The sequence below is a fragment of the Xenopus laevis genome, chromosome 5S (genome assembly GCF_017654675.1).
Source record: "Xenopus laevis strain J_2021 chromosome 5S, Xenopus_laevis_v10.1, whole genome shotgun sequence".
Lineage (NCBI taxonomy): Eukaryota > Metazoa > Chordata > Amphibia > Anura > Pipidae > Xenopus > Xenopus laevis.
In genome coordinates this window covers 107152884-107180081 of record NC_054380.1, presented here as the reverse complement: position 1 = coordinate 107180081, position 27198 = coordinate 107152884, and the positions used below count along the sequence as shown (strand labels likewise).

Genomic DNA, 27198 nt, shown 5'->3' with positions numbered 1-27198 from the left:
GTAAACATGACATTGTTATATAATATATTATAATTATCAAGGATAGTTGTCATACTGGATATCACTTACCAACCATCAGATTTCAGAACCGCCTGTGTTTAGGTTGGGGGTAATATTCTACTTCCCCTATATAGTCCAGGGAATTTTGGCAAGGTTCTTTTAATGGCACTATATTTCACTGTACGTGTCACATAGTCATTGTAGAGTGACCGTCTGAGCTGAGAGGATCCTTGTTACCAGTCACAACAATTGCTGGTGGAAGGGACTCCAAGGAGAATACATTATCCATGTGTCAGCCGCTCTCCAGCAGACTGTGACTTGCATAAATGGCTAAGAACTGAATTGGGAGCACTAGCGTGAAGGAGATATTTCATCTAGCAGAAACACTCAAGGAACATACGTCTGCAGATTGGTTTAGTTAAATGCTCAGAAGCGATGTAGGCAAACGAATGGTCTCTGCAACAGCAGCACTGGACAGCAGTTGTGAAAACCAAACAAAGATTTGAAATCAGCTTTAAACATCTGTTTTGGAAACAAAAGCCCTTGCAAATATGCGCCTGACAGAAGCCGACACAAACGCAGGGTTTGATTTCCATATTCAGTATCCATAAAATCAGGGCTTTCCTGATGGATTTTCAATTAGCTGTGGGGAAGTTTCGTCACTGGGAAACGCTGGAATGAACAAAATACATACCAGTCATTTTGCTTTCATTTACAGATATTTTTCTTTCTGTATTTTTTTTTATCCCTTATGCAATTCTTCAGGAAATTAAACCATTCTAATGTCTTCATGTCATCGGATTGTATCAAAATGTAACCTGCAATCCACAGAAACTGAAAATCACTCGCTCTAAAGGTACAATCATGTTTTTTAGCAAGCGTGAGGCTCATGGTTTCGGTTTATTTAACCTTCTCTGGAAAGAATAAGATACTGCCTGCAAATATGGTAAGTATTTAACGTTCAGCATTTTGAAATGTTCATTAAAGCCGTAATACAATGTAATTTCCTACTGTCTACATATCATAGATTTAATTCAAAATATAAACATAAATATCTAAGTAATACTTACATGTTACTTGTTATAAAACAATTGTTAAAATCCTATCTGTTATAGTTAAACCTGAATGAATTATTAACTTAGAATTTGTTGAAAATCTACCGGAGATACAGAATCTTTATACAGGTATGGGATCCGTTATCCGGAAACCCGTTATCCAGAATGCTCCGAATTACAGCAAGGCCATCTACCACAGACTCCATTATTATCAAATAATCCAAATTTGTAAAAATGATTTCCTTTTTCTCTGTAATAATAAAACAGTAGCTTGTACTTGACCCAAACGAAGATATAATGAATCCTTATTGGAAGCAGAACCAGCCTATTGGGTTTATTTAATGTTTATATAATCTTCTAGTAGACTTAAGGCATGAAGATCCAAATTATGGAAAGATTGTTATCCGGAAAACCCCAGGTCCTGAGCATTCTGGATAACAGGTCCCATACCTGTACTCTGTTTAAAAAAAAAGATGATATATATTGTTTTAATAACATAAATAGGGCCATGTGCTGAGCTTTGAAGAAGCAGCCTTTCTAGCATTGTCATATTTGTATGTAAACACAATGTTTTTCTCATTTTCTTTCTTACAGTATGGGTTCATTAACACCTGCTTGAAGTCACTTGTGATAGAAAAATATGGTGAAGAAACCTGGGATTTACTGAGGTGATAACTAGCTTAGTTTATCAGAGCTCGAAGGGGCTGTTGTTTTTATTGGGATTTGTAGTTAGAAACCATGAAGCGGATAGTTCTGCAGCAATTATTTCCATGAGATAATGGAGCTCATTTTTAAAGTGCCTTTTGCACCATAACCATTAGCTGCTTACATTCCTTTTAATGAGGTTGATGAGGAATATTTCTGGCGGATACTCGTGTTTATGCAATTCACGTTACATTCCATAAAAATTAAAGTGCACTGGTAAAGTCTTTCATGATTATTCATATAGCACCATCATCTCTCATAGTGCTTTACAGAGGAAGGTTATACAAACACAAGACATAACTGTTAACATATACAGGCAAAAAGAATATTATTAACATGTATTTATAAAACTAACATATGTACAAATGGGTGTATAAATGAAACATACAAGAATAAGAAAAAAAGCAGCCAATAACCAATACAAGAGGTAAAGAGGACCCTGTCCAAAAAACCTTACGATTTAATGCTGATTGCTACAGTTGTATGTTGTTAGGAGACAATAGGGGGGAGGGCACAACTTAGGGGACATCTGAATCTAATAGGGAGAGGAAGTGAGGCATAAGGTGAGGGTGACCAATGTGGTCCTATTGATAATGCCAGTAGTAGTAAGTGTGCAGTAAAACATAGACAGCTAGTAGTTAGTGCGTGTATGAGGGAGGAAGTTCCCGAGGATGGGTGTAGCACAGAAGTGAGCAGGAAAAGAAGGAGGTCATATGCAGAATGAGGTTTAAGTCTGGGGTGTACTTGGTACTTAGAGAGGTGATGTATGGTGGCTCTATATTTGCTTTGTAACTTAATAGAACAGTGCTGTCCAACTTCTGTAGTATCAAGGGCCAAAGTTTTTCTGGCCAATGTGGTGGAGGGCTTATAGTGGAAGCCAGTGTTGACCACTACCAGTTTTTAAAACACACAGTTGGTGCTCACTGCAGGAATATCACATATTACTCATGTTAAAACAATTTGTCATAAGATACCCTTATATCCATATATGCTCTCCTCACACTGTGAATAACATTCCCCAGCATACGATTAAAGCCTTAATGACCCCTTAATAGCTATTTCCAAGTGATAATATAACCATATTTTGGCTTCACATGTATTATAGGATGTATATCATTAATATCTTAGCATATATGGGTCCTGAATCCCCTTTGCTAAATGAAAGGGTATTGAGAATTCCTCTTAATGGCAGTGCCTCCACCTAGTGGGATCTGGGGATACACCTACTGGTGGTCCCACTAGGAAACAATAAGTAAACATGCAAGTGCAGTAACCAATATAATTTTCTATAACTAGAAAGGAAAAGGAAAATTGAAATTACAGTTTAATATCAACCCTGCCCTGGGGTACCCATGTGGCCTGGCACAGTCTCTACCCAGGACACAGTCCACTACTGGTGGACACACAGTCACAGTCCCAAGAGCCCAGATAGTACTACCTACCCTTTATACCTCTCCTGTTGGACAGAGGTAGTTGTTCCCACTTAGCAGGCAGTTCTCAAAAAGGGTCCCTCTGGATACCCTTTCCTCAGACTCAAACTCACTGAGGGCTCACACAGAACTGGTACAGGCATCCACAGCTTTTTGCAATTTTTAAGCCGGCTCCAACATTCATCTGGAGTGTGAGAACTTTGCAGCATCTTTAACAGGAATCCATTACCAGGCAGCTTTACTGTCTCTGCTGCCTCTAAGCTCCTAGTGATTATTGGAGTCCTGTTATCTCCGAGCCCCCAAAGGGCATCACCACCCATGGGGTTTTCTCCATGGCCTGGGGCCTTTTGATTCAAGGACCACAGCCGAAAAGACTTGCTCCATCCTGGAGTGAATAGGAAGTAGTGATGAGCCTCAAAAATGTCACCCATAAAAACAATGGGTGAAAAAGATAGTTGCGCAAATTGACCAACCACATTGTGCAACAAAAAAATTTGATACCCATATACTTCAATGCATTTTGGCAAAGCTTTGCTGTTTTGTGAATTTTTGGTGAAATGGGTCAGATTCACCCATCACTAATAGGAAGTAGGCTGACCCTGAGCACATGGCAGCTCAGCTTTTTATACTTCTTGTGCAACAGTGACACCTTCTGGCCAAATCTGGAATCTGCCAGGGCACACTGCACATGGCACAAAGGACGTACTCCCCCTCCCAGATCCAATTTAGGTCCAACACTTAGCTGGCCTTAGCAGGGGATTTCCAGCCATGTGGGATTTTCAGACCATAGGGGAACTTAACCCTAGCAGGCTGAGTATGCCGCGGACAGAGTATGGCACACACACAGAGCATAGGGCAGGCAGAGTATGACATACACAGGAAGCATAGGGCAGCCAGAGTATGGCACACACAAGGAGCATAGGGCAGACAGAGTATGGGACACACAGAGAGCATAGGGCAGACAGAGTATGGCCCACACAAGGAGCATAGGGCAGGCAGAGTATGACACACACAGGAAGCATCAGGGCAGGAAGAGTATGACACACACAAGGAGCATATGGCAGGCAGACTATGGCACACACAGGCTAAATAGGGCAGGAGCATTAGAAAGACGGAATAGGTAGGTGTTGGGAGAAGTGTCACAGACATGATGTTTGAATAAGTAAATCTTGAAGGGTTAAATCGGATTAGTTTCCTGGATGCAATTTTGTCTTTGTATGCCATGGCGGCAGCCATTGAAGCATAGGATACACTGTAGATAACCGTTAAACTCTGCAGAATCCTATTGTATACTATAGAGCTTATCTGTTATTCTGCTGTGTATCCTGTGCCTTTTCTCCTTTTTCAGCTTTGAATGGCTGCCCCCGTGACTAACAGCTTACTTATATTATCCATTGTAGAGTTTCGGAAGCAAGCACTTCAGTTTTACCACTGCAGCACAACAGTACATTATATAAATTTTTTGCTGTTAACGTTCCTTTAAGGTAATGTAGACCACCCATTCCCTAACTGGTAGAATAAACAAAATGGTATTTCTCATAAATTTCTTTAAGCTCTACATCATTTTCCCATTGCACCTCACTCTCAATGGTTTACACATGTATCTAGAGATTCTTATTGGTGGGGGAACCATCCATGTATTGGCTTTAAAGTTTTAGAGGATCCTATCCTATTAATCATGACGGTTTAGTACTCCACAGTCTCAGATTGTACATTTTGGATAACCAAATGACATGTGCACACTGGTGGCTTGTCCCTTAATTAAATAACCCCTCAACAACCCTAGAGGATTTCCAGGCTCAATTTCCAACCAGAACAACACCAGACCAACTTGGGCAAGGGTCCTAGAAAGTGTTACAGTGACATGCCTGGGCTCGCTGAAACATGTGGGTAGCTGTATTGAAACAAATTCCAGACATGTCAGTAAGAAATAGATAAAGATGGCATTTTTGAACCTTGTATATCTCCCCCATACTTATATATCCGCATATATGTGGTTAAATGTGAATGAGAGGTGGGTCCTTTAATTCCTGTGTTCTGGAACTCTCCAATCATCAAACATTTTTAGAGAGACTGGACACTATATTTCAGATGCTTTAAATATCTGGGGTGCCTGCTGGGGGTCATGGAGGACCTGGGACTGTGACAGTATTCCAAACTCTGCTTTCTCCAACATCTTTACTATGCCAAAAAAGCTATTTTACTTCATTGTAAAACAGCCCCTCCATCTCTTCCCTTCTGGAGAAACTTGGTTGATGATACTCTTCCATACCGAAAAAGTACATATTTAGCAATGTAATACATATTAGCAAGTGGCAAAATTTGATAAAAATATCAAGTGCACTGTACTTTAGTTCTTACTATTACATCTTTTCCCACTTGTTTATTTGACCTTTTATTATGGATACTTATGGCATTTAAGTGAATTTGTTCAGTGGTGCACCCATAAGAGGATGTGACGTGCTATGCCTGTGGCTGTTTCAATTCAACCTCTTGTTGGGTTGCAGGGTCCAAACTGGAGTGCAAGATACATTTATGACATATGAAGTATACAAAGATGAAATAACGCTGCAGCTTGTTGAAAAAGTCTGCAACATGTTAGGTAAGTCCTATCTATCTGTATATCTATCTATCTATCTATATCTATCTATCTATCTATCTATTAATTATCTATCATCTATCTATCCTGCATCCTCCAATGGCAAGTTATATGTCTGCATTGTCAAGGTAAACCCTAATTCATTTAAGGGGTTGTTCACCTTTAAATGGTGTAGTACTGGTATGGGATCCATTATCCAGAAAGTTCAGAATTACGGAAAGGCTGTCTCCCATAGATTTATAATCAAATAATCCAAATTTTCTCTGTAATAATAAAACAGTAACTTGATCCCAACTAAGATATAATTAATCCTTATTGGAAGCAAACCCAGCCTATTGGGTTTATTTAATGTTTACATGATTTTCTAATAGATTTAAGGTATGATCCAAGATACATTATCCAGAATATCCCACGACCCAAGCATTCTGGATAACAGGTCCCATACTTGTAGTATGATGTAGAGAGTGATAATCTAAGTCAATTTGCAATTGTTCTTCTGTATTTGAGTTACAGTATTTAGCTTTTTATCCTGCAGCTCTGCAGTTTTAGCAATATGGTTGCTAGGGCCCAAACATCTCTAACAACCATGCACTGACTTGAATAAGAAACTGGATGATGAAATGGAGAAGGCATGAATAGAAAGAGAGTGATAAAAAGTAGCAATAACAATAAATTTGTAGCCTTACAAAGCATTTGAAAGCTGAACAGAGAAGATAAATGCAAATAATTCAAAAACTATAAAACACTAAATAATTTAGTTTGACCAATTTAAAAGTTGCTTAGAATTCACCAATCTATAACATATTAAAACTTAACTTAAAAGTGAACCACCCCTTTAATGGTATACTTGTTTCTGTTGCTTTGGGCCCAAGCTAAAAACACAGAACGAATCCCAGTGAAAATACAAAAACCTTGAAATCCCTGTTTTTGTGGCTTTTACGCTTAATAAATATAGAAAATTTTATGTTTTAAAACCATTCTTTTCACTTTGTGAAAAAATACGTTAATAAATTGTCCCCATAGTGTGTGGCTGGGCGCAAGAGGAGGAGGGGTATTATTTAAGTAGCATATGCCTGGTGTCCCTGGAAATATGTCAGGGGTGTAACTACAGAGGAAGCAGACCCTGCGGTTGCAGGGGGTCCCAGGAGTGTAGGGGCCCAGTAAAGCCCAATTGCTGAGCAATCCCACTATATCTTGGTAGATTAGGTCAATTTACTAATCGTTTGGGGCCCTTAATTAAATTTACAATGGGGCCAGTAACGTCTAGTTATGCTACAGGAATATGTGTCAATAAAATGAATTTCTGTAGTCTGACAAAACTGTCATTAGCAAGCGAGTTTAATAAATTCTGCAGATTAAATATATGTTGCTCTTTTCAGTATTCTGTTATGTTCGCTGCCACCTAATTATTGTTCTTTTTCTAATCTCCAGATGTTTCACCAGAGGCAGTATTGCGCCAGTTTGGTGAATATTTCTTTGAATTTTGCAAAAAGTCAGGCTATGACCACATGTTGAGGACTCTGGGTGGGGACCTTTATGAATTCATAGCAAACCTGGATGCTTTACACAGTTATCTGTCACTCTCCTACCAAGTAAGTTAGGATATCACCCAGTGCTGGGTTATGGGTAACATTTTTGAGTTGTTGAGAATTCTGGTGATGGTTTACTATAAAAATGTATTCTCAATCATTTTTTCTTAGATGTTTTCAGAGAGCAAAAAAAAAAAAAAGTTACATATATACAAGGTGCACCCAAGGCCCATCCAAGGGACAGAATAGCATATAAATATTTTTTAATGTAAATATGTAATTACATGACCTTCCAAACTTTGAAAATAGTTTGCAGGTATGATCATGTTGCATAATTAAAGGTTTAACACATTTGCCTTTCTACGAGTTGGTAAGCACTGCAAATTCCCATGTGACCTGTGCATGTTCTGTATTGGATATTGAGTTAATTTGAGCAAAAACAAGTGCTGTCGTTCCTGGAAACCATAAAAAGAACTGGATCTGACATGCAGTACACACATTCAGTGCACTCCATAAGACAGGTGTTCACTATGGAAAGCTAATGGGACTCATTCTCATGATTTGTTCCTCGTCATGTCACGTGCCTCCATTAAGCTTGGTGTCGGTATGAGATGTAATTACGTTTCTTATGCGGTATGTAATTAATAAAATAAAATTCAATGTTAAATATTAATGACAGAATTTGCAGCTGCAACAGTAACATCATAGATTGATTGATGAAAGATGGATAGATAGAGATAAATAGAAATAGATAGATAGATAGATAGATAGATAGATAGATAGATAGATAGATAGATAGATAGATAGATAGATAGATAGATCAATATACTGTTTACATAATACCTTAGAACAGGGAACAGACACACAACTGGGAACTAATAATTAATTTAGTGCAAATAAACAAACAACATCAGAGAGAGGTTTTAGCTCCATGGAGCATACAGTAAAATATCCCCTTCTGATTTCTTTGCCATTTTTATTGATATTGACCAGCTGCATTTACATAAGAGGCAAAGGGAAAGCTATAGAGGACCACCTTGTTCCCCATTTTCCTCCTGGGGTAAAGAAATAATTTTACGTGAAATGTAACCCTTTGCATTCCAGTAATTGCCAGGCAACTGACAACACCACATTGGTTATGTAACTCAAAAACTCTTGCGTGACCCATGGCACTCTTGAGTAGAAAAAGTGAACAATCTCCCCTATATATTTTTTATCTTACATCCCTATTAATAGCATTGGCATCAAGCATCAGTTTTACCAGAGAGGTGACAACTAAGTCTTAAAAAAGTCAGCAGCATCCTGGCCATTCACGTGCATGTGGGTGTGTGTGCAGGATCTGCATGAACACACACTCACAAAGGTTTAGGCTTTTATTGTTCCATGACGAGACTTGTACCTACCTTGAAATGAAAGCAGCATCTTTATTATAGAAGAAGCATCTTTACTGTAGCACCTTTATGTCACTCATTGGAGCATTAGAACACAGCCTTCCCAGTCATATAGCATGGCCCAGTTAACATGTAAATTCAAGGATTCCATACAGTGTATCAGTACCCTGTGCAGATTTCCCAGCGCTGAGGGACAGAGGACCCTAAAATACAATTTGCTGTGGGCCTAATGACCTCTAGTGTCACACAGGAATAATGTACAATCTATTTTCCTATATGGTCACATAAGTGGGAATTATATTGATTAGTTACAGTATGTTTATAGCTGGTACAGTATAGCAGGATAAGGCAACCTTTACCACTCCAAATATTGTGCAAATTTCACTTCCATTTTGTTGTTTTATCATTTTTGCTTAAGAATGCATATTTCTTTGCTGTGATGGCATCTTTACTGGCACTAATTCTGTTCCCTTGATGTACAGGAAATGAATGCCCCATCCTTTAGGGTAGAGATGAATGGGGATGGATCCATGCACCTGCATTATTATTCAGACAGAAGAGGCCTCTGTCACATAGTTCCAGGTAAAAACTTTCTATGTGCCTGGTTTATGGAAGGGCCAATAAAGAATATAATCGTATCCAGTTTGTGACGAGCCATATTGTGTTGTTTACAGATATATGTATGTCTCTGCAAGGTCAAATGTATAGGAATCAGGAATAAGTTTTAAATTTGCCTTATGCTGCCTCTAGCTCTAGGAAGCTAAAGAAACTTTTGTTCTGTGAGTTTATAATGTAATTGTTATTGATTTTTTAAATCTATCTGTCTATTCAGGGCCCTCTTATATTCATATTTCATTCTTTCACTCCACTGCCTGGTTGCTAGGGTAAATTAGACCATACCCAACAGTCTGGAAAAATCGAGAAAAAGCTAAATTAGTCAAAAATAAAAAAACACAAAAAAAAAAACACCTCTGCCCTCTCAGTGTACAGCATTGCTAAATCCTATACTCTCCTCCTGTTCTGGCTTACACAACAAAGGGAGGGGAGTGGAGTAAGTGTGGATTCGGGTGAACCAGGGTTGTTGTGAATTATTTCATCCTGGTCGGTGCACCCGGATAAAATAATGCATCAGTACAGTAATGAACAAAATTTTTTATCAGGTTTTGCAACAAAAAACACCCACAGACTCCAATTGTGCGCTGAAAAAGTTGAGCGGAAAAAAAGCACCCCTTGACTTTAATGCATTTGGAGAATTTATAAAGTTTTGTGAATTTTCGGTGAAGGCAAATGGGACCGATCTGCTCTTCACTTCATGTAAGACTTTATTATTTTATTTGCATGTTTCATGCAGGTATCATGGGAGCTGTGGCAATGGATTTCTTCAAAACCGAAATTTCAATGGAAATAATCAGTCAGACTGATGAAGAGGAGCGCACAGGAAAGAAAGAACACGTTGTTTTTCTGGTCACACAGAAGCCAGCCTTTCCTACAAAATGCCCCACTAAGCCCCCACTTGTATCCCAAGGCATTAAGAATAAGGTAAGGTATTTGCAGTCTGAAAAGAATCTATGGAACAGCACAAATCAGATTTAAAGGAGACATATTATGTAAAAAAACAAGAATGCATTATACTTTAAATATAGAATAAATGTACTTAAAAAGTAGTGTTGATGGTTACTATAGAAATCTTTCTGCAAAAACCTAAAGTAATCCCACCCAACTATTGTGTTTGTGTGGAGGGGGCTGGTAGGAACCAATCAACAGCTACGTAGCAGAAAAAATAATAAGCTGCACTCGACGACTGAATTGGTGTACACCGAGGTACATCACTGATGAAGGGGGCAGCCGGCCCCTGAAATGTTCGGTTGTTCATGTACTCCGCATAAATAAAAGTTAGGAGGTACCTCCGTGTACACCAATTCAGTTGTCGAGTGCAGCTTATTATTTTTTCTGCTACGTATCATACTCACGTTGAGTCACGTGATTTAGTCTAAGTTTTCACCGACCAGAATATTCCCTGCAGTGCCTCGTTCACAACCGTGAGTGTATCAAACCTTTTTTCTCTTCGGCCAATCAACAGCTAAGCATACCTGATAGGGAACTGAAGCTTGTCTTTGCTTGGGTGACTGCAGGGCTATAATTGGCTATCCCCCTCCTATTGTGTTTCTGGCAGGGACTGTTATGACACACCCACCCTACACTTAAAACATGGACAGAGACCATTGCAGATCCATGGGGAGCTCCATTAAAGGGGCCATTTATTAATTTGTTGCTTTTAGTGAAACCAACACCATATACAGTATTATTAAATATTGCCTACAATACTATGATTATTGTTTAGCTATGCTATATGTCTCCTTTTATCTTTGTAAAGTGTGATTTATTGAAATACCTATTTTGTTTGTACATTGCATACCTCAAGCAGCATCTTAGGCCTATGCACCCCGTTAACTGCCAGAACCATTTGACTATCACAACAATTGATAGTCAACAATGGACATGCACTCAGAGGGGGTTACCCCCAGCATATAGATAATTGATACAACATGCAGAAGGGTTAAATTTGACCCTTTCTGCTCTGACACTTGTATTGTACATACTGTACATTACACTTGTATTGTACATACAAAGATTATTATTTGTACATGCAGTAAATGGGGGAAAAAGACAATAGGGAAAACGTAAGGAAATTTTATTGCACATAGAGAAACCCCAGTTTGGGGCTCCAGTTCCAGCACAGCTATAGGCTAACATGAATAAGTCACTGGTAATTGCACCTTTGGAAATCTCTCACTGAACTGCCTATGGAAGCTCTGCTTACTCTAAGCTACTATATAGGAAATTTCAGGGTACAAATTGTATCTTATTAACATGCAGCATTTTAATGACTGTAAATAACATGGCTGTTGCTGAAGCACATCAGTCTGTCTAACAAAGCTGCACTTAAAGGAATTGTTCAGTGTAAAATAAAAACTGGGTAAATACTGTAGATAGGCTGTGCAAAATAAAAAATGTTTCTATTATAGTTAGTTAGGCAAAAATGTAATGTATAAAGACTGGAGTGACTGGATGTCTAACATAATAGCTAGAACACTACTTCCTGCTTTTCAGCTCTCTAACTCTGAGTTGGTCAGTGACTTGAAGGGGGTCCACATGGGACATAACTGTTCATTGAGTTTGCAATTGATCCTCAGTATGCAGGTCAGATTCAAAAGCAAACAGTTATGACCCATGTGCCTCCCCTCAAGTCTCTGATTGGTTACAGAAAGTAGTGTTCTGGCTATTATGTTAGAGATCCAGTCACTCCAGCCTTTATACATTACATTTTTGGCTAACTATATTAGAAACATTTTTTATTTTGCACAACCTATCTATTTACCCAGTTTTTATTTTTATACTGAACAATTCCTTTAAATACTACCTGCTGTTACTGCTATTTGTTCCTTATTTCTTTTCTGAACTGTGTATTCTTTCTTTTGCCAACAGTGATTTCTATAGGATTGGACAATAATTCAAAGTGGGTAATATATACAGTATATACTGTATATGTATAATGGGTTAAGTTTGCTTCAGTGTAATAACCAAACAGGAGCTCTAGTGCATGTATAATGAAAACAAGCATTAATTGATTTGGGGACTGGACTGATCTGAATACTTAAAACTTGCATTATTTTATGTGTGACTAAACATTCCTTTGCTTATAATGGAAAATATATTTAATGTAGCATTGTCACTTTTTACCTGGAGACCATCTGGAGAGGGTTGGCCTGCACAATGTAATAGGTTGGAGCTAATGGCATTAGGGTAGAGTCAATAACACTGGTAGTGAACCAATGACACATGGGGGTGGAGTTACGATGCTGTATGAAAGGACTGGCTCAATTTTTAGTCAATCAGACAGCTGCTCATCAGGTTTTAGATCAGGGGTCCCCAACCTTATTTTTTTTTACCCGTGAGCAACATTTGAATATTAATAAAATTTAGGGAGTAACACAAGCATGAAAAAAGTTTCTAGGGGGCGCCCAATAAGTACTATAAGTCGTTATTTGGTACCAAATGGAATGGCAAACCAAAACCAAGTGGACTGGCAAACGTCAGGAAGTTATATTTGGCAGTACACCTGTTATTTAATGCACCTAAACTTGCCTTCAAGTCAGGAATTCAAAAATAAGCATCTGTTTTGAGGTCCCTGAGAGCAACATCCTACTGATAGGTAAGCAACATGTTGCTCACAAGCCACTCTTTGGGGATCAATGTTTTAGACCTCTGAAACCCAAACCAGGAAGTTCTGACCCAGACAATGATTTAGAAAAAAAGGGAACTCACATGCCCGTGCTGTGGCCACTCTTCCATTGTGTCCAATCCCAATGGTGTGCTGGTTCCCTCATGCTGGTCTCCATTCCAGTGGACATCATATGTAGGGGATTTAGTATGTGAGAAAGCCATTCCACACGCATGGGATAAAAATAACTGTCCAGCTTTATTGAGATAATTAAAACAACAAACAGGCATCCTTTACAGATGTACTCCTACCCTATGACATGTTAGGTCACCTGACGTGTTTCATGCGTCTTTCTGGCACTTCATCAGAGGTGAATCCTAAATCCCCTACATATGATGACCCAGACAATCCCTATAAAAACTTGACTGTTTCAAAATAAACAGGCGGCAACCATAGTTGAATGCCATATTGACATCTGCTTCATTACCAGAAATATAAAATTCTGTTGTGACTGTTTGTGAGTTTGAAACAGGTTAGTTTATTTGAGTTATGGCTGGATTATGGCTGCTATATAAAACCCTGCTATCTTGTGCTCAGTAATAGAAGCTATTGGTATGGAGGATCTTTTGCCTGCAATTATTACAGTGTGTACAGAATGGTGCTGCCTTCTTTCCTTTTGATTGCAAATAAGGTTGTTTTGTGAGTTTTATAAATATTATTCTTGGACTTGAAGGTCCTGCTCCCATTTGGGAATCCAAAACTGTAGCTGTGGGCTCAGCATGAAGGTCAATTAAATTGACATTAGATGATTAATTAATGGCTGTTGTTATGGACAGTTCTGGAATGACAACACCCTTCTCTTCATAAATTTATAGTATTGTTATGACAAGAGAAACTTTAACCCAAAAATGCCTGTTACATTGGTTAACTTAGATATACATGCACAGTTCTGTGCACTACTGGTACATAAACAAGTCATTTACTGTGTCACATTTGAAATCTCCTCTAGCCACTACTGTTTTTATAACATATCTCTTGTATTGCCTGTTTATAGCACATGTGTTTAGAAGATTTACTACTTTTTTATATTGGCATACAGACTTTTGAGAACACTTATAACAAGTACAGAGACAGGAAAAAACAAGTATCTGTTTGTCCTGTAAAGAAGAATCACTGGGCGACAATAAGGGGCATAGTTCATCTTGGAAGAGGTACAAATTCTTTGAACAAATGTTTTATATAAAGTTTCAGCAGTGTATATAATGATATATGTTTATATGTTTTATGTATATATCTAGAAGTAATATGTACAGATAACAGTGAAATGACATACTCTAGTACAAGTTTAAAGAGACAAGCACAAATGCATGTGTTAAGGACTAATGAAAAGTAATCTCTGTGGCATTTTAGTCTCTGAAGGAGGGTCATATTGATTCAAGAGGGTCAGGTAGTTTCCTTTAGGCTTATGGACTATAAAAGAGAAGGAGAGTAGCCATATTATTACTCTTGGATCCAGGCCCGGATTTGTGGAAAGGCCACAAAGACCCGGGCTTAGGGCGGCAGAATTTTAAGGGGGCCGCAAGCTGCCAAACCATACCAGCATTGGTTCAGAAGCAGTGGTGATTTGCAGGAGATACAATAGTTTTTAAAAGTTCCTGAGCATCAAACCCCAGTAGTCAGACCCGATGCTGAAAATCTGCACATGTGCACAAAGGAAGAGGAGGGGACGGTGTCGATGAACGCCAGAGGGCCTAGGGGTGCCTGTTATGTACATCCGGCCCTGCTTGTATCCCCTTCATGTGCCTCTAGAACCTGGGGTTGAGTGGAGTAGTTTCAGTGCTAAGGGCCTTTCGCACCTGGAAGTCAAACTCAGGAGGAATATATATAAAGTCCAGTAGCAAGGCATACAAGTTAGTAGTTGGGCACAGGCCAGAACAGACAGAAATCAAGGTGGTTAGGGACACGTATGGAATAAGAACTTGGAATGTCATAAAATATAATAACCCAGCAACTAAGATTTAAAACAGGGCATTGAACCTATTGTTTAGGCTGTATTTTTAGAATTTGGTACAGATGAGCCACAACCACCACAACCTCACATCACAGTGCCAGCATGATGATATAGGTGTCCATGCTGGAATCATGATGACACTGGGTCACACCAGTCCTAGCAGTCAGCTTCCAACAAGTCAACTTTAGCATCTGCCACCTACTGCCCAAAACCTAGTGTTCCTATTACACAATAGCAGTAGGAATAGGGATGAAAGGATTTCTGTGCAATATATATGATGAACAATAATGCGTTTTTCTTTTTAAAGGTCGAATGTTAAGGGAATTTCGTCCAGTGTATCCCAAGGATTTGTGGGTTGATGTAGAAACTTTTTGCAAAGGACTTCCTTTCCACATTGTATTTGATGAAGAGGTACAACATGTTGTTACCTTAAAGAAATAGTTTTATAAAAAATGTATTTTTAAAAGTAAGAGTGAAATAGAGAAAGAGAAGTAAGAAAGTGAGAGAAAAAATTAAGAGAACTATAGAAAGAAAGAGAGTTACAAACTCTGCCTGTTTGCCTTTGGCACAGTAGGCATAAATAACTCACTGAATACAATGGTGCTGTACAAACACATGCTTAATTTGAAGTCATCTTGATGTTAAAATATTTACTTAGCTCAGTAAAGCCTGCATTAATGGAAAGGCACAACTGTATATGTTGATAATAAACAATGCAATAATGGGACAAGCGCAATCAATAATTAGCTGAAGTGCTATGAATCGAAGTGCTACAAATATGACAACACCAGCTCTGCTAATTATAAATGAAAAATCAACAGCAATAAAAAATACATAGTAATATAATAAAAATCTAGTGCAAAAACCAAGGAATCGGTAAATGTATAGACATGAGACCTGGGGAAGAAGTGCCAGAGAGCTAAGGGGCCCAATGGTGCCTAGAGTTCATGCAAAGATGACTTCTGTGCACTGCTCATAAATTACCCATTTAATCTGTATTGTTAGTACTGCAATGACTACAAAAAGCAGTGCATCTAGAAATGCATTCTTCAATGCAATAATGGAGTATTAATGGCTACAAGTCCCTATATCTTGTGTTGGGCTGCTACCTTTATTCTGCTTGATGGGTTTTGCAAGAGTTGATGGGGATGTGACTGATATATGACAGATCCAGTATGTGTTGGCGGAGAAGGTTTTGGGTTGATGGGCCCATAAATTCCTCATAACTTGTCAAACTACAACTGTAAACAAGGCTTGGCATATTGTGGGAGGAGTAACTTTGATATATGGCAACTACCAAAGACTGTTCAGAACATGTTATTTCTTTTGGATTTTGTTTTTTTATTCCTAGAAACCCGTCCAAGTTACGACTTTATTTACAATACAAATATTTGCATGTACTGTGAGAGGATGCCCTTATTTTAGTAATAGTTACAAAGCTATACACACAGATGAAGAGTGTCTTGATTTTTTTGGCTATTGTGGAGCTTTTAAATGTTATTTAAGTGTATATTTTGTATCATTGAAAGCTAAGGGTGAAGCAAGCAGGTGTGAGCATTCAAAAGATAGTTCCTGGACTCCAAACCACTGGCATTCGATTAGATCATTACTTCAGTACTGTGCACCCAGAGGTCACGCTAACCATTTCCAGTGTCAGAAAATTTATCAACAGTCAGTTTGTTTTCCAAACGAAGAGACACATGATGCCAGAGTCCTGGAGAGACCGCCCAATGCTTGAGCTCAGAGGTACATATTGTAACTAATGAATTATATCAGCAGTAATAGTTTGGATGTTCTACATGACATGTCGTGCTAGACCTAGAGAAATGCTGAGCAATGCAATGTCATATACTTTCTGCAATATATCTTGGCCCATTGTAAATGTAAATAGAAAAGGCTATTACTGGATGGTATTAGTGAGTTAAAATGTTTTGGTAAATTATTATGAGATATATTAACAAAGGGTTTATAGAACATTTCACAGATTATTTGAAGATACACAAGAGCCAGCACTCTGGGGCATGTTATGCAAGAGCATAGACTGGTGTTTCTCCACCAGTGAAAACACCTTGTCTACCATAAATGGCAAATGGATGGACCAATTCCTGTTTATGATTACATTTATCTGAGATTTCATAAAACAGGATAAATTATAAATTCCCATTTACAAATAGTTGTAGTGTGCTTATTCATGCTTTGCTTCTGGGACATTGCTGTTTTCTGCATCTCCTCCTGGATTAAAAATCCTGCCATAGACATGCAGTGAAGACAGACTCTTTAGACCCATGTGCCCACCAGTGCACTCTAATTGTTCATCTGCACAGTTAGGAGAAAGGGTATTCTGTATGCCATCCTCCAGCCCACCCTCAAGAATGCAGTGCTGCCTAACTTTATTGTTTGTGAAAGTGCAGGTCTTTGATTTCTATTATGTAGCACATAAACTTGCACCTGTTGGCACTCAATGTAGGACTTGGTGCAAAGTATAAGATGTGTAGTGACTTGCTCATGTTTTTTTGCACCCCACTCCACTGTGTAAATGAGTCATATAGTTTAGATGGCCTATTTTATCACTTCGGAATTTTCTTGACAGATTGTCTATATATATGAACCAATAAGAATTGACAAATTTGGCCCCTCCCGACTTAGTTGTATGTCACCTTCAAGACATCCTGCCCAAATGATATCTGGTGAAAAATTGCCCCATATCTATAGGAGATGTTTAAAAATCCTGTCTTGTGAGATCTTTATTTGGTGCATTGATGTGTCCTCCAATGGCCTTGCGGTATTATCCAACCATTGGAACTGGGGGTTAACGATCAGATGAACCAAGGGGGTAAATGACCAATAGGGGCTAAGATCTGCTCATTTGGTGACTTTGCCAAATCAGTGTATATTTAATTGTATAACCAGCTGCAAAGTCATTCTTCTCTGCCCTATATTTGCATATTAAATTCTACTCTTTAATAACTGTGCTACATGGAAACCTGTAAATATATATTATTAATTGCACATAATTATTTGTACTAAGGTCAAATGATATGGATGGAAAAACTTGAGTGCATGTTATACTTGTGTTCTCCTCTGCTTCGGACTTTGCATGAGCTGGAAGAGAGGCAGATGCACATCTCTGACATTGCCCCACATGATGTCACACGTGATCTAATTCTGCTTAACCAGCAAAGATTGGCAGAAATGGAACTTTCCAATCAGCTAGAGAGAAAGAAAGAGGAGTTGAGAATCCTGTCCAAGCATTTAGAGGAAGAGAAGAAGAAGACTGAACTGTTACTCTGTGCCATGCTTCCAAAACATGTGGCCAACCAGCTTAAAGAAGGCAAGAAAGTAGAGGCAGGTAAATACAGAAATTAGTGTTTGGATGAAGATCCACTATAGAGAGTATGCTATATATTATCAGTTCCACAACCTTAATAAGAGATCCCCTTTCAGTCTGCCCTTCCAACAATGGCCCTTGATGTCATCTAGCCACAACTTCCTGGCTCAGAGAACCTCCCACCCTTCACTCTGTACTGAAGTAGCCGACTGCTACAGAGCGATAATTTCCAAGGGCCCAACCCATATCCTGTAATAGGTTGCCACCAATCCAACCAACGATGGCCACCCACCTTAGGGGTTAAACCATTGCCCAAACACAGGCCTTCTCGTGGCACCCACTCACACCCCTGGCAGACTGGCAAGGGCCCAACTAAGAGCTGTGACAAGAAGCTTTTGTCAGACAATTCCTTTACCCCACCCTACATGTCCAATTACTAACTAATAACTGGTGTACCCCAACCCTCCAGGCCACATAAGTGGCAACTAGCAAAACAACAAGCTGAAAGCAAGAAACCCACCTCCAATCCTTGACTTTTGTGCTGACAGACCTAAAATTGTGGTCAGCTACTCCTATCCTAGAATTAAATGGCACCAAACTCCAACTCCAGCTTAAATCTCCTCTTACCCACTACACTGTATCCCTTGGTCACTCCCAGAGGCTGAGTAGGGTCATGGCCTTCCGTCTTCCAAGTCTGCACTGCTATTCGTGGCTCACATGAACGTCAAACAGTTTTCAGTAGATTATTTGGATTTATTAGCACAATGAATTAAACTGTACATTTTGCATGTCCTTCTTTTGATTTACAGGGGAATTTAAGGAATGCACAATATTGTTTAGTGATGTTGTAACTTTTACCAACATTTGTGCTCAGTGTGAGCCAATCCAGATAGTCTTCATGCTGAATTCTATGTATCTTCGTTTTGACAGACTGACAACCGTTCATGATGTTTACAAGGTACAATTTACCTACTTTTTGAAAACTCTTTGATATTTTTTTTGCTTTTATTCCAGTTTTCATTACAATGATATGAGCTTTTCTGACCAAGACTTATGCACTGAAAATTATGTGTAGGTTAAAAGAGAAAAATATTTAAAACGTTTGATTTGAGGTCCTTTGACTCGGATCCATTTAGCATATCTATCTTAGATTCAAGCCAACAGTGAGGGGTTAGTTGGCTTTTTGGGCGAAAACTCAATTTATTTATTTTTTTAAACTCAAATTTTTCGGGATTTATTAATGCCTGATGCTGCAAAAAGTCTGAATCTAAAAATCCAGAATCTCAAACTGCCACGGAGAGGTCCCTATCCTAATTGGAAGTTATCATGGTCTTCGCTGGGTTTAACTTTACGATTCGGGGGAAAAAGCCCAAAAAAACGTACAATAATATTTTTCATACGATTTATTCAAGTTTTTCCCCGAACCGATTACATAGTAAGTTAAGATCCCCATTTGAAGTCTCTCCAATTTGCCTCAGAGGGGAAAAAATTCCTTCCTGACTCCAAGATGGCAATCAGACTAGTCCCTGGATCAACTTGTACTATGAGCTATCTTCCATAACCCTGTATTCGCTCACTTGCTAAACACCATCCAATAATAAATAAGGTCAAATCGTTGATTCTAGTCTGATCAGACTTTTTTTATTTAAAAAATCTTAAAAATACGGATTTTGTTAAATAACCCCCTGAAACTAATAACATAAAAATTGGTTACATTGTTTTTGTTGGTTTGTTGTGTCAAAAAAAGCACATATTGGAGATGAGGGTCAGAGAATGTTGCAGACTAAGATTCTTTTCCAAGGTTGATGATCAGATGGTCTATTTTGCAGGTGGAGACAATAGGGGACGCGTATATGGTGGTGGGTGGTGTACCAGTACCTGTTTCTTCTCATGCGGAAAGAGTTGCAAATTTTGCATTAGGAATGATTCTTATGGCAAAACAAGTGAAAAATCCAGTCAATGGGAATCCTATACAGGTAAGCCAATCTTTTCTTTTCTTTACCTGCCAAAAATGATCTTTCTGCATGAGAACAATTTTCCTCCAAAAACTTTTGTCTTCTTTTTTTTTACACCTGTTTAGCTGTTCTGCAAGTACCTTAATAGCTTCCCCTAGTAACTGCAATGGATTCACTGGTATTTGCTGCTTAAATAATTTACTTGGGGGATCTAAAAAATACCTACAGGTGCTGATTAATGGCTAAAGGTCAATAAAGCTGGCCATAGATGCAAAGACCCAATCATTTGAATCCTCGAACGATCGGACTTTCCCACCTCCCGACCTGCCTGCCATATCAGCCGATGTTCTGGCCCTGAAAGCAATCGTATGATAGTTATGTCCGACAAAGCTAGTGACAGTCTCCCACTGAAAATCGCACGATCGGCAATACATGCAGAGAAATTATCGGCAGCCGTCAGAAATCTTTTAACCTGTCCAACGACCAAACGGCGATCTCCGTGGGACGAAAAATGAGGGGACTCTCCACACACGGTCCGAAAATCGTAAGAATCCTCGACTCGTATGATCGGATCTTTGCATCTATGGCCAGCTTAAGTCTAACAGCCAATCACTGCTGTGCTCATGGGTGTGACTACAGAGGAAGCAGGACCTACAGTTGCAGTGAAGCCCTAAGTAATACGCATTTTTAATATATTGTAGAAGAAAATGTTAACTTACAACTATATTGAGGCCCTAAATTGAATTTGCTGTGGGGTCCAGCAACATCTCGTTACACCACTGACTGTGCTGCGTGTATCTCTGTTATAGTTGTAATATAGTGTGTTTATAGTCTATCATTTGTTAAGCAACACTTTTCATATTTAGCGTATTTATTAAATAATACTGAGCTTTGCCAAGTACCCAAACCTATGAGAGCACCTGGGTAGCCTTGGAGTCAACAAATTGCCTCATGGTGCAGGAGATGGCAAACACAGTAGGGCTATCAAGTAGAAATATGAATGAACAGATTGTTGGGTACTTTTAAATTTTTGGTTGATGTGTATGAGTGTGTTGTGCTTTAAAGGGAAATATAGTAAATCGCTCAAGGGGGTTAAGCTGCACCATTGGCAGCAGCAGCAGCATTGTAGCCTCTCTAACCCTGGAAAATATGTCTAGAAAATTCAGCAGCAGTTGCAGCTGATGCAAGGACAGTCCTTTAGTTCTGTGACTTGTTGTTTTGCTTCTTTCCATGAAGATTCGAGTTGGCTTACACAGTGGTCCAGTGCTAGCTGGAGTGGTTGGAGAAAAGATGCCTCGATATTGCTTATTTGGGGATACAGTCAATACAGCCTCTAGAATGGAAAGTCATGGGGTTCCTAATAAGATTCATCTGAGCCCAACTGTATACAGGTAAAACTAAATCTAAATCGAAGTAGAGCACATAAAGGTAAGTGATAATTTACTGCAGAGTTAAGCATAATCTGAATACTCTAGAAAGAATCTTAGAGAAAGTGAACCATCAAGCATGTTTTATTGTATACTCTCATTTAGAGGGTTATTTATCAAAATCTGAATTTTTTTTTATTTTGTAAATAAAAAAGTCCCACCAAACTAGAATCCACGATTTGACCTTATTTCTGAATAAAAAAGCTTGACTTAATCGGTTCAGGTAAAAACCTGAAAATTTTTTGGACTTTTTCCCAAGAAGCATGATATTTTTTCAGATTTTTGCCCGAAAAACCCGAAAAGGTCGGCTTTTTGGGCTAATTACAGTGCAGACCACAGAAATGTCAAAATAGGATAGGGCCTCTGCCATTGGCTTATACACAACCTCAGCAAGTCTGAGATGGCGGATTTTTGGATTTGGTCTTTTTGCTGCATAGGGCTTTAATAAATCTCGAAAAATCAGAGTAAAAAAAACCCAAAAAAATCTGAGTTTTGACCCAAAAAGCCAGACCAAATTTTAGTAAATAACCCCTTTATTGATTACGACAATTGCACTGCATGTCTAAGCAGCCCAGAAAGGATATTATTAGCCACCATATAAAGGCTGAAGACTGAATGGCTTTAACAGGTCATAGGACTCTTAGGTGACTATTACAGTGAATAATGTACCGGCTGTTGTAAATTATAAAGATATTATAGATCATAGAGGAGTTCTGTGACCATGTAGGCACAAGGCCAAAGGTCATAGAATTCCAAAGTTTCTGTTAGTCATGTGACAGAAATTACATTGCTAAGCACCAATTATAAAAATATAATTTACAGGATATTGATGGCCTTTGTGTATTTTAAGAAAATAAACGTCATCTATTTAATTATAGCCTAAAATAGAATAAATTATGTTTCTTGTAATCAAATAATCATTTTCCCCAGGTACCTTAAGGGTAAAGGTTTTGAAATAACAGAACGGGGAGAAATTGATGTGAAAGGAAAAGGCCGGATGCGCACATACTTCCTGATTAGAAACTTGAGTGCCAAAGAGAAAGAGATATTGGGTCAAGCAATAAAGGAGACTGATTCAGGACGAGCATCTTCTCAGTCTCTTAATGATGAAGCCAGCAAAAAAAACATGCAAAGAAATTCCCCAAGAGGTGAAATCGCCCAAAAAGTCAATTATATTAAAAAGGAAATGGTCATCTTCTAAAATAACCAAGTGTATATTTTGTTTGCACAGAAGCACAAGAGGATGATATCCAGGAAAACCTTCCTATCATACCAATGCACTATTCTGATCAAGTCTACAAGCCTTTAAGTCTACAAGTCTGGGACAAAGAAAGATGCCAAGAAGTAAAAGAGCTAAAAAGTAAATAAATGCCAAATCATTTTCAAATTAATATATATGAGCTCCACATCAAGCAATATCTTGCTTCACTAAACTGGTGAAAGGGATGGAATATGTAAACTATGAGGGAAGACTGTCAAGGTTGGGGTTCTTTGGAGAAAATGCACTTTCTAGGGGACATGATTACTCTTTAGGGTTTAAGCACACAGGCAGATTCAGGGCAGATTCATGGCAGATTCCCCGGACTGCCTTCTCCCTGCTATAATTAGAAAACGCCAGCACCAATGCACTTGCGCTGCTTAGATTTCCGAACATTTACTCGTTAGGCAACTTCGGGCGACTTTGGAAATTGAACGCCGCGAGTGCATTGGCACTGGCGTTTTCTCATTATAGCAGGCAGAAGGCAGTCCGTAGAGATTATCGCCCCCAGGCTACTAAATCTTCCCGAATCTGCCCATGTGCTAGCTCCCTTACAAGTATATTAAAAGACATTATAGAGCGATAGTGGGGGATCTTTTTTCTAATAGAAAATATCAATGAACTATCAGTGTATAGATATAGGTCTCTATCGTTTAATGTAGATATGAGCTCTGGGATTCATGCGTACTCTGGACTGTTCCCTTTAGACTTCAGTGTAAGATAATTTATACCTTAGCAATAAGTAATTTCTCAAAGACCCATTGGGAAAGATTTATTAAAGGGTGAAGTGGCCGTCGCTAGTGAACATTCGCCTGAAGGATATTGGCAATTTACTAACAGGTGTAGAGGACAATTCGCTAGTGAAAGAGACCATTGCTAGCGTAGTTTCGCACCCTATCGCCAGACAAATTTTCTCTCAGGCGAGCGATTCTTACTCCGCAAATTCACCTCTTTTGCCAGAGTTTCCTTGTGCACCTTAGACCTGGTGAACTGATAAAATGAAGCTTCATCCTCCTCAATCTTATGTCAGTGACATCATATCCTGTATGTCAGAAAGTCATAAAAGTTCTTAAAAACGCAGGCCTTCAAAAGTCCCAACTATTAAAGATTTATGTGTTAACATAATGTGTTAACTAATTTGAGGGGCAGGCCACATTTGTTTAAGGGTGGGCTCATGTCTAGGGCAATATAATTTGTATTTATTTTATTTCCTTGGACATGTGTAATAATAAGTGATACATGACCTATGTGTACCCGCCCTATTCAAATTGACCTAAGCGTAAGATTACTAATGAAGTTTCGCTAGGCAGAATTGAACGCTAGCGAAAAATCGCTATGAAATGATGGATTAAAGGTAGCGAAACTTTGCCAGTGTTCAGTTTCAGAGACTCAACTTTGCATTTCAGTGAATTAGCGCAATGGTATCGAATTTGCGTCTGGTAAAGTGGCGCGAAGTGTGGCAGAGCCTTCACTAGTGAAAATTCCATCTTTAGTGAATTTGCCCCATAGTCTTTTCTTCTAGTCACATTATCCAAAATACTATTCAGCTGAGGCAATCATTTCTATACATCAAAGCAAGACAATAAATGTGTCATTTGCGCAAGAAGCAACCCTGTGTAGAACCATCTGGTTTTATATCATATACATCCTTTTCCATTTCTCAATGATTCCTTTATTTTGACCCATTAATTTGATCCCTTTATTTGATCAGCCCACCATTGGTCTCATTTAGCACCTACAGTACCTGCCATGCCTCACAACCTTAAAGGAAAAGTTCAGTGTAAAAATAAAAACTAGGTAAATAGATAGGCTGTGCAAAATAAAAGATGTTTCTAATATAGTTAGTTAGCCAAAAATGTAATGTATAAAGGCTGGAGTGATTGGATGTCTAACATTATAGCCATAACACTACTTCCTGCTTTTCAGCTCTCTAACTCTGAGTCAGCGACTTGAAGGGGGGCCACATGGGACATAACTGTTCAGTGAGTTTGCAATTGATCCTTATTATTCAGCTCAGATTCAAAAGCAACAGTTATGACCCATGTGCCCCCCCCCGAAGTCACTGATTGGTTAATGTCTGGTAACCAATCGGTGGAAACCAAAAGAGCTGAACAGCAGGAAGTAGTGTTCTGGCTATTATGTTACACATCCAGTCACTCAGCCTTTATATATTCGATTTTTGGCTAACTAACTATATTAGAAACATTTTTTATTTTGCACAGCCTTTCTATTTAACCAGTTTTTATTTTATACTGAACAATTCCTTTAAGGCCTCATGGCTTGGGTGCCAAGTGTAAGCCGTATTTCTACCTTCTAATTTAACCTATCATCAGAGTGAGTAATACATCCTAGCAGCTCTACATTAGTTATGGTAATCATCTAATGGTCTACGGTCAAGTTCACAAGAGACTAAAAATAATAAGAATGCTACTTTATCTGCTTAATATAACATCATTTTTGATTCTAATAGGTCACATATATGGTATAAAATATTCTATAATACAATTTAAGTTTTTCTGCTTTGTATAATAACGATGGACACAGAATCTATTGCAGGTAAATCGAGAAGCTACGGGAGCGTGCCAAGTTCCCAGCACTCAGCAGAGGATCCTCTTCCCAACGCAGTCGTTTCAGACAAGGACAAGCCCCAGAACAAAACTGTCACGTCACATTTCTGTCTTCTGCTATAACAGCCACCGGCTAAAACAAATATATGAATCCACCACAAAGTCATGGTATTTTAATGTTAAATTCCTTTGCAGGTATGGTGACTGAAAAGAGCTAAACAGGCAGCAGTAATTAAAGGAACACACTCATTCCTAGCTGTTTCATGCTTCATTAGCACAGCCACGTATTGCATGGTATCCTGGAAACATAAGTATGAACTTATTAAGCTGCAAAGAGAGGGTGAGAGGAAATTCAGATCATCAAACTCATTTATGTAGAATCCTGTTCTCTCTCAGATCACATGTATTTTAAGACAGCATCTTATATCTTGCCATGTATCTATTGGGCAGGTTTGAAAATCCCACCAGGTTTTGACCACTTGTTGATGCAGTTCTTGTCTGACTGACCCCAATCTCTCCCAGTATAATCATATTTTTGGCCCACAGATCAATGTTCCAGTGCATAGGTGGCCAAATAAGACAGAGATCCACTAGTTTGGTGACCTAGCCAGATTTGCAGCTCTCCATGGTTTGGCCAATTTGAGGCTCCTTTGAACACAATTGGTTAAAAGACTGGGTGTGATTTTATTTAAACAGAAACGCATATTAAATGGCTGAACACAACTAAGCTTAGGGTGGTGACACATGCTAAGATGCGGACAGATTAAGCCGCCCGGTGAATGTAGATCATTGGCTGGATGGCACTTGGAGCACTTTTTCAGAAGTCGCCCGAAGTTGCCTCATGAGGAAACTTCGGGCAATTTTTGAAAACAAAGACCTCCAAGTGCCATCCCGCAGGCGATTTAGATTCTAGCTGGCGGGGAGACTTTTTGGGGAGATTAGTCGCCCAAAGAAGAGGTGATTTGCAGCCGGGAGACTAAATCGCCCCAAATCTTAGCGCGTGTCACTAGCCTATAGAAAGCAGACTGCAATAAAGACAGGATGTCTGCTTTAAATAGAGCATTTTACATGTATAGGATACGAATAACTGGTGTGTCAATGCAAATTTTCTTTTGTTTTTGTTTGGTGTTACTAGTCCTGTAAACTGATCAATTCTGAAAGCAATAAAAATGTGAATACAGTGTATTTTCATGGTTAGTTGGCTCTCTGTTAAAACCCTTCTGTTCATCAAATCAAATATTCTGTGTAACCACCAGAGGCCCCAGCACTCTATAAATTAACTGGGTACTTTAATGAAGAACAGCAGGGTATGTCCCATTAAAATGAATAAATAAATATACGCAGATTAAGAAGGCTCCCTTGGCAACATAACCTGCGCCTACAACACAAAGTAATATGTGATTTTACTACTCACTTGTAAATAAATAGAGTACATTTTTCATTTCCATGCCTTTTAGCAGTGACAACAGGACTGCTTTTTGAGGTAGAAACTTGGCAGTGGCAAAAAACCTATAACAAAACAGGGTGAGATGTTATGAGTAAAGGAGCTGGAATTCTCCAGTTTAGTGCAATTGAAGAAACTTCATTTCAGAGCTGCTTATTTCTCTGACCCCAAGGTTATTCAAGATAACAACTGGAAAGAATGAGATAATACAATTTCAACCCTTTAGGGCAATGACACACCAGGAGATTACGCTAGCGATAAATTGCTGCTTCTCTGG

General features: G+C 38.7%; 1 protein-coding gene across 1 annotated transcript; it reads left to right on the top strand.

Moving 5' to 3' along the window:
* Positions 1-214: 214 nt before the first annotated feature.
* Positions 215-26305, top strand: LOC108717463 (guanylate cyclase soluble subunit beta-2). Its single transcript, XM_041564952.1, has 16 exons — positions 215-946; positions 1650-1723; positions 5698-5792; positions 7221-7381; positions 9192-9291; positions 10061-10248; positions 14031-14142; positions 15250-15353; positions 16472-16688; positions 17971-18291; positions 19080-19228; positions 20100-20246; positions 21462-21616; positions 22583-22800; positions 22884-23012; positions 25467-26305. Exons 1-16 carry the CDS (start codon positions 890-892, stop codon positions 25598-25600), a joined length of 2361 nt encoding a protein of 786 aa, XP_041420886.1. The 5' UTR covers positions 215-889; the 3' UTR covers positions 25601-26305.
* Positions 26306-27198: the final 893 nt, after the last annotated feature.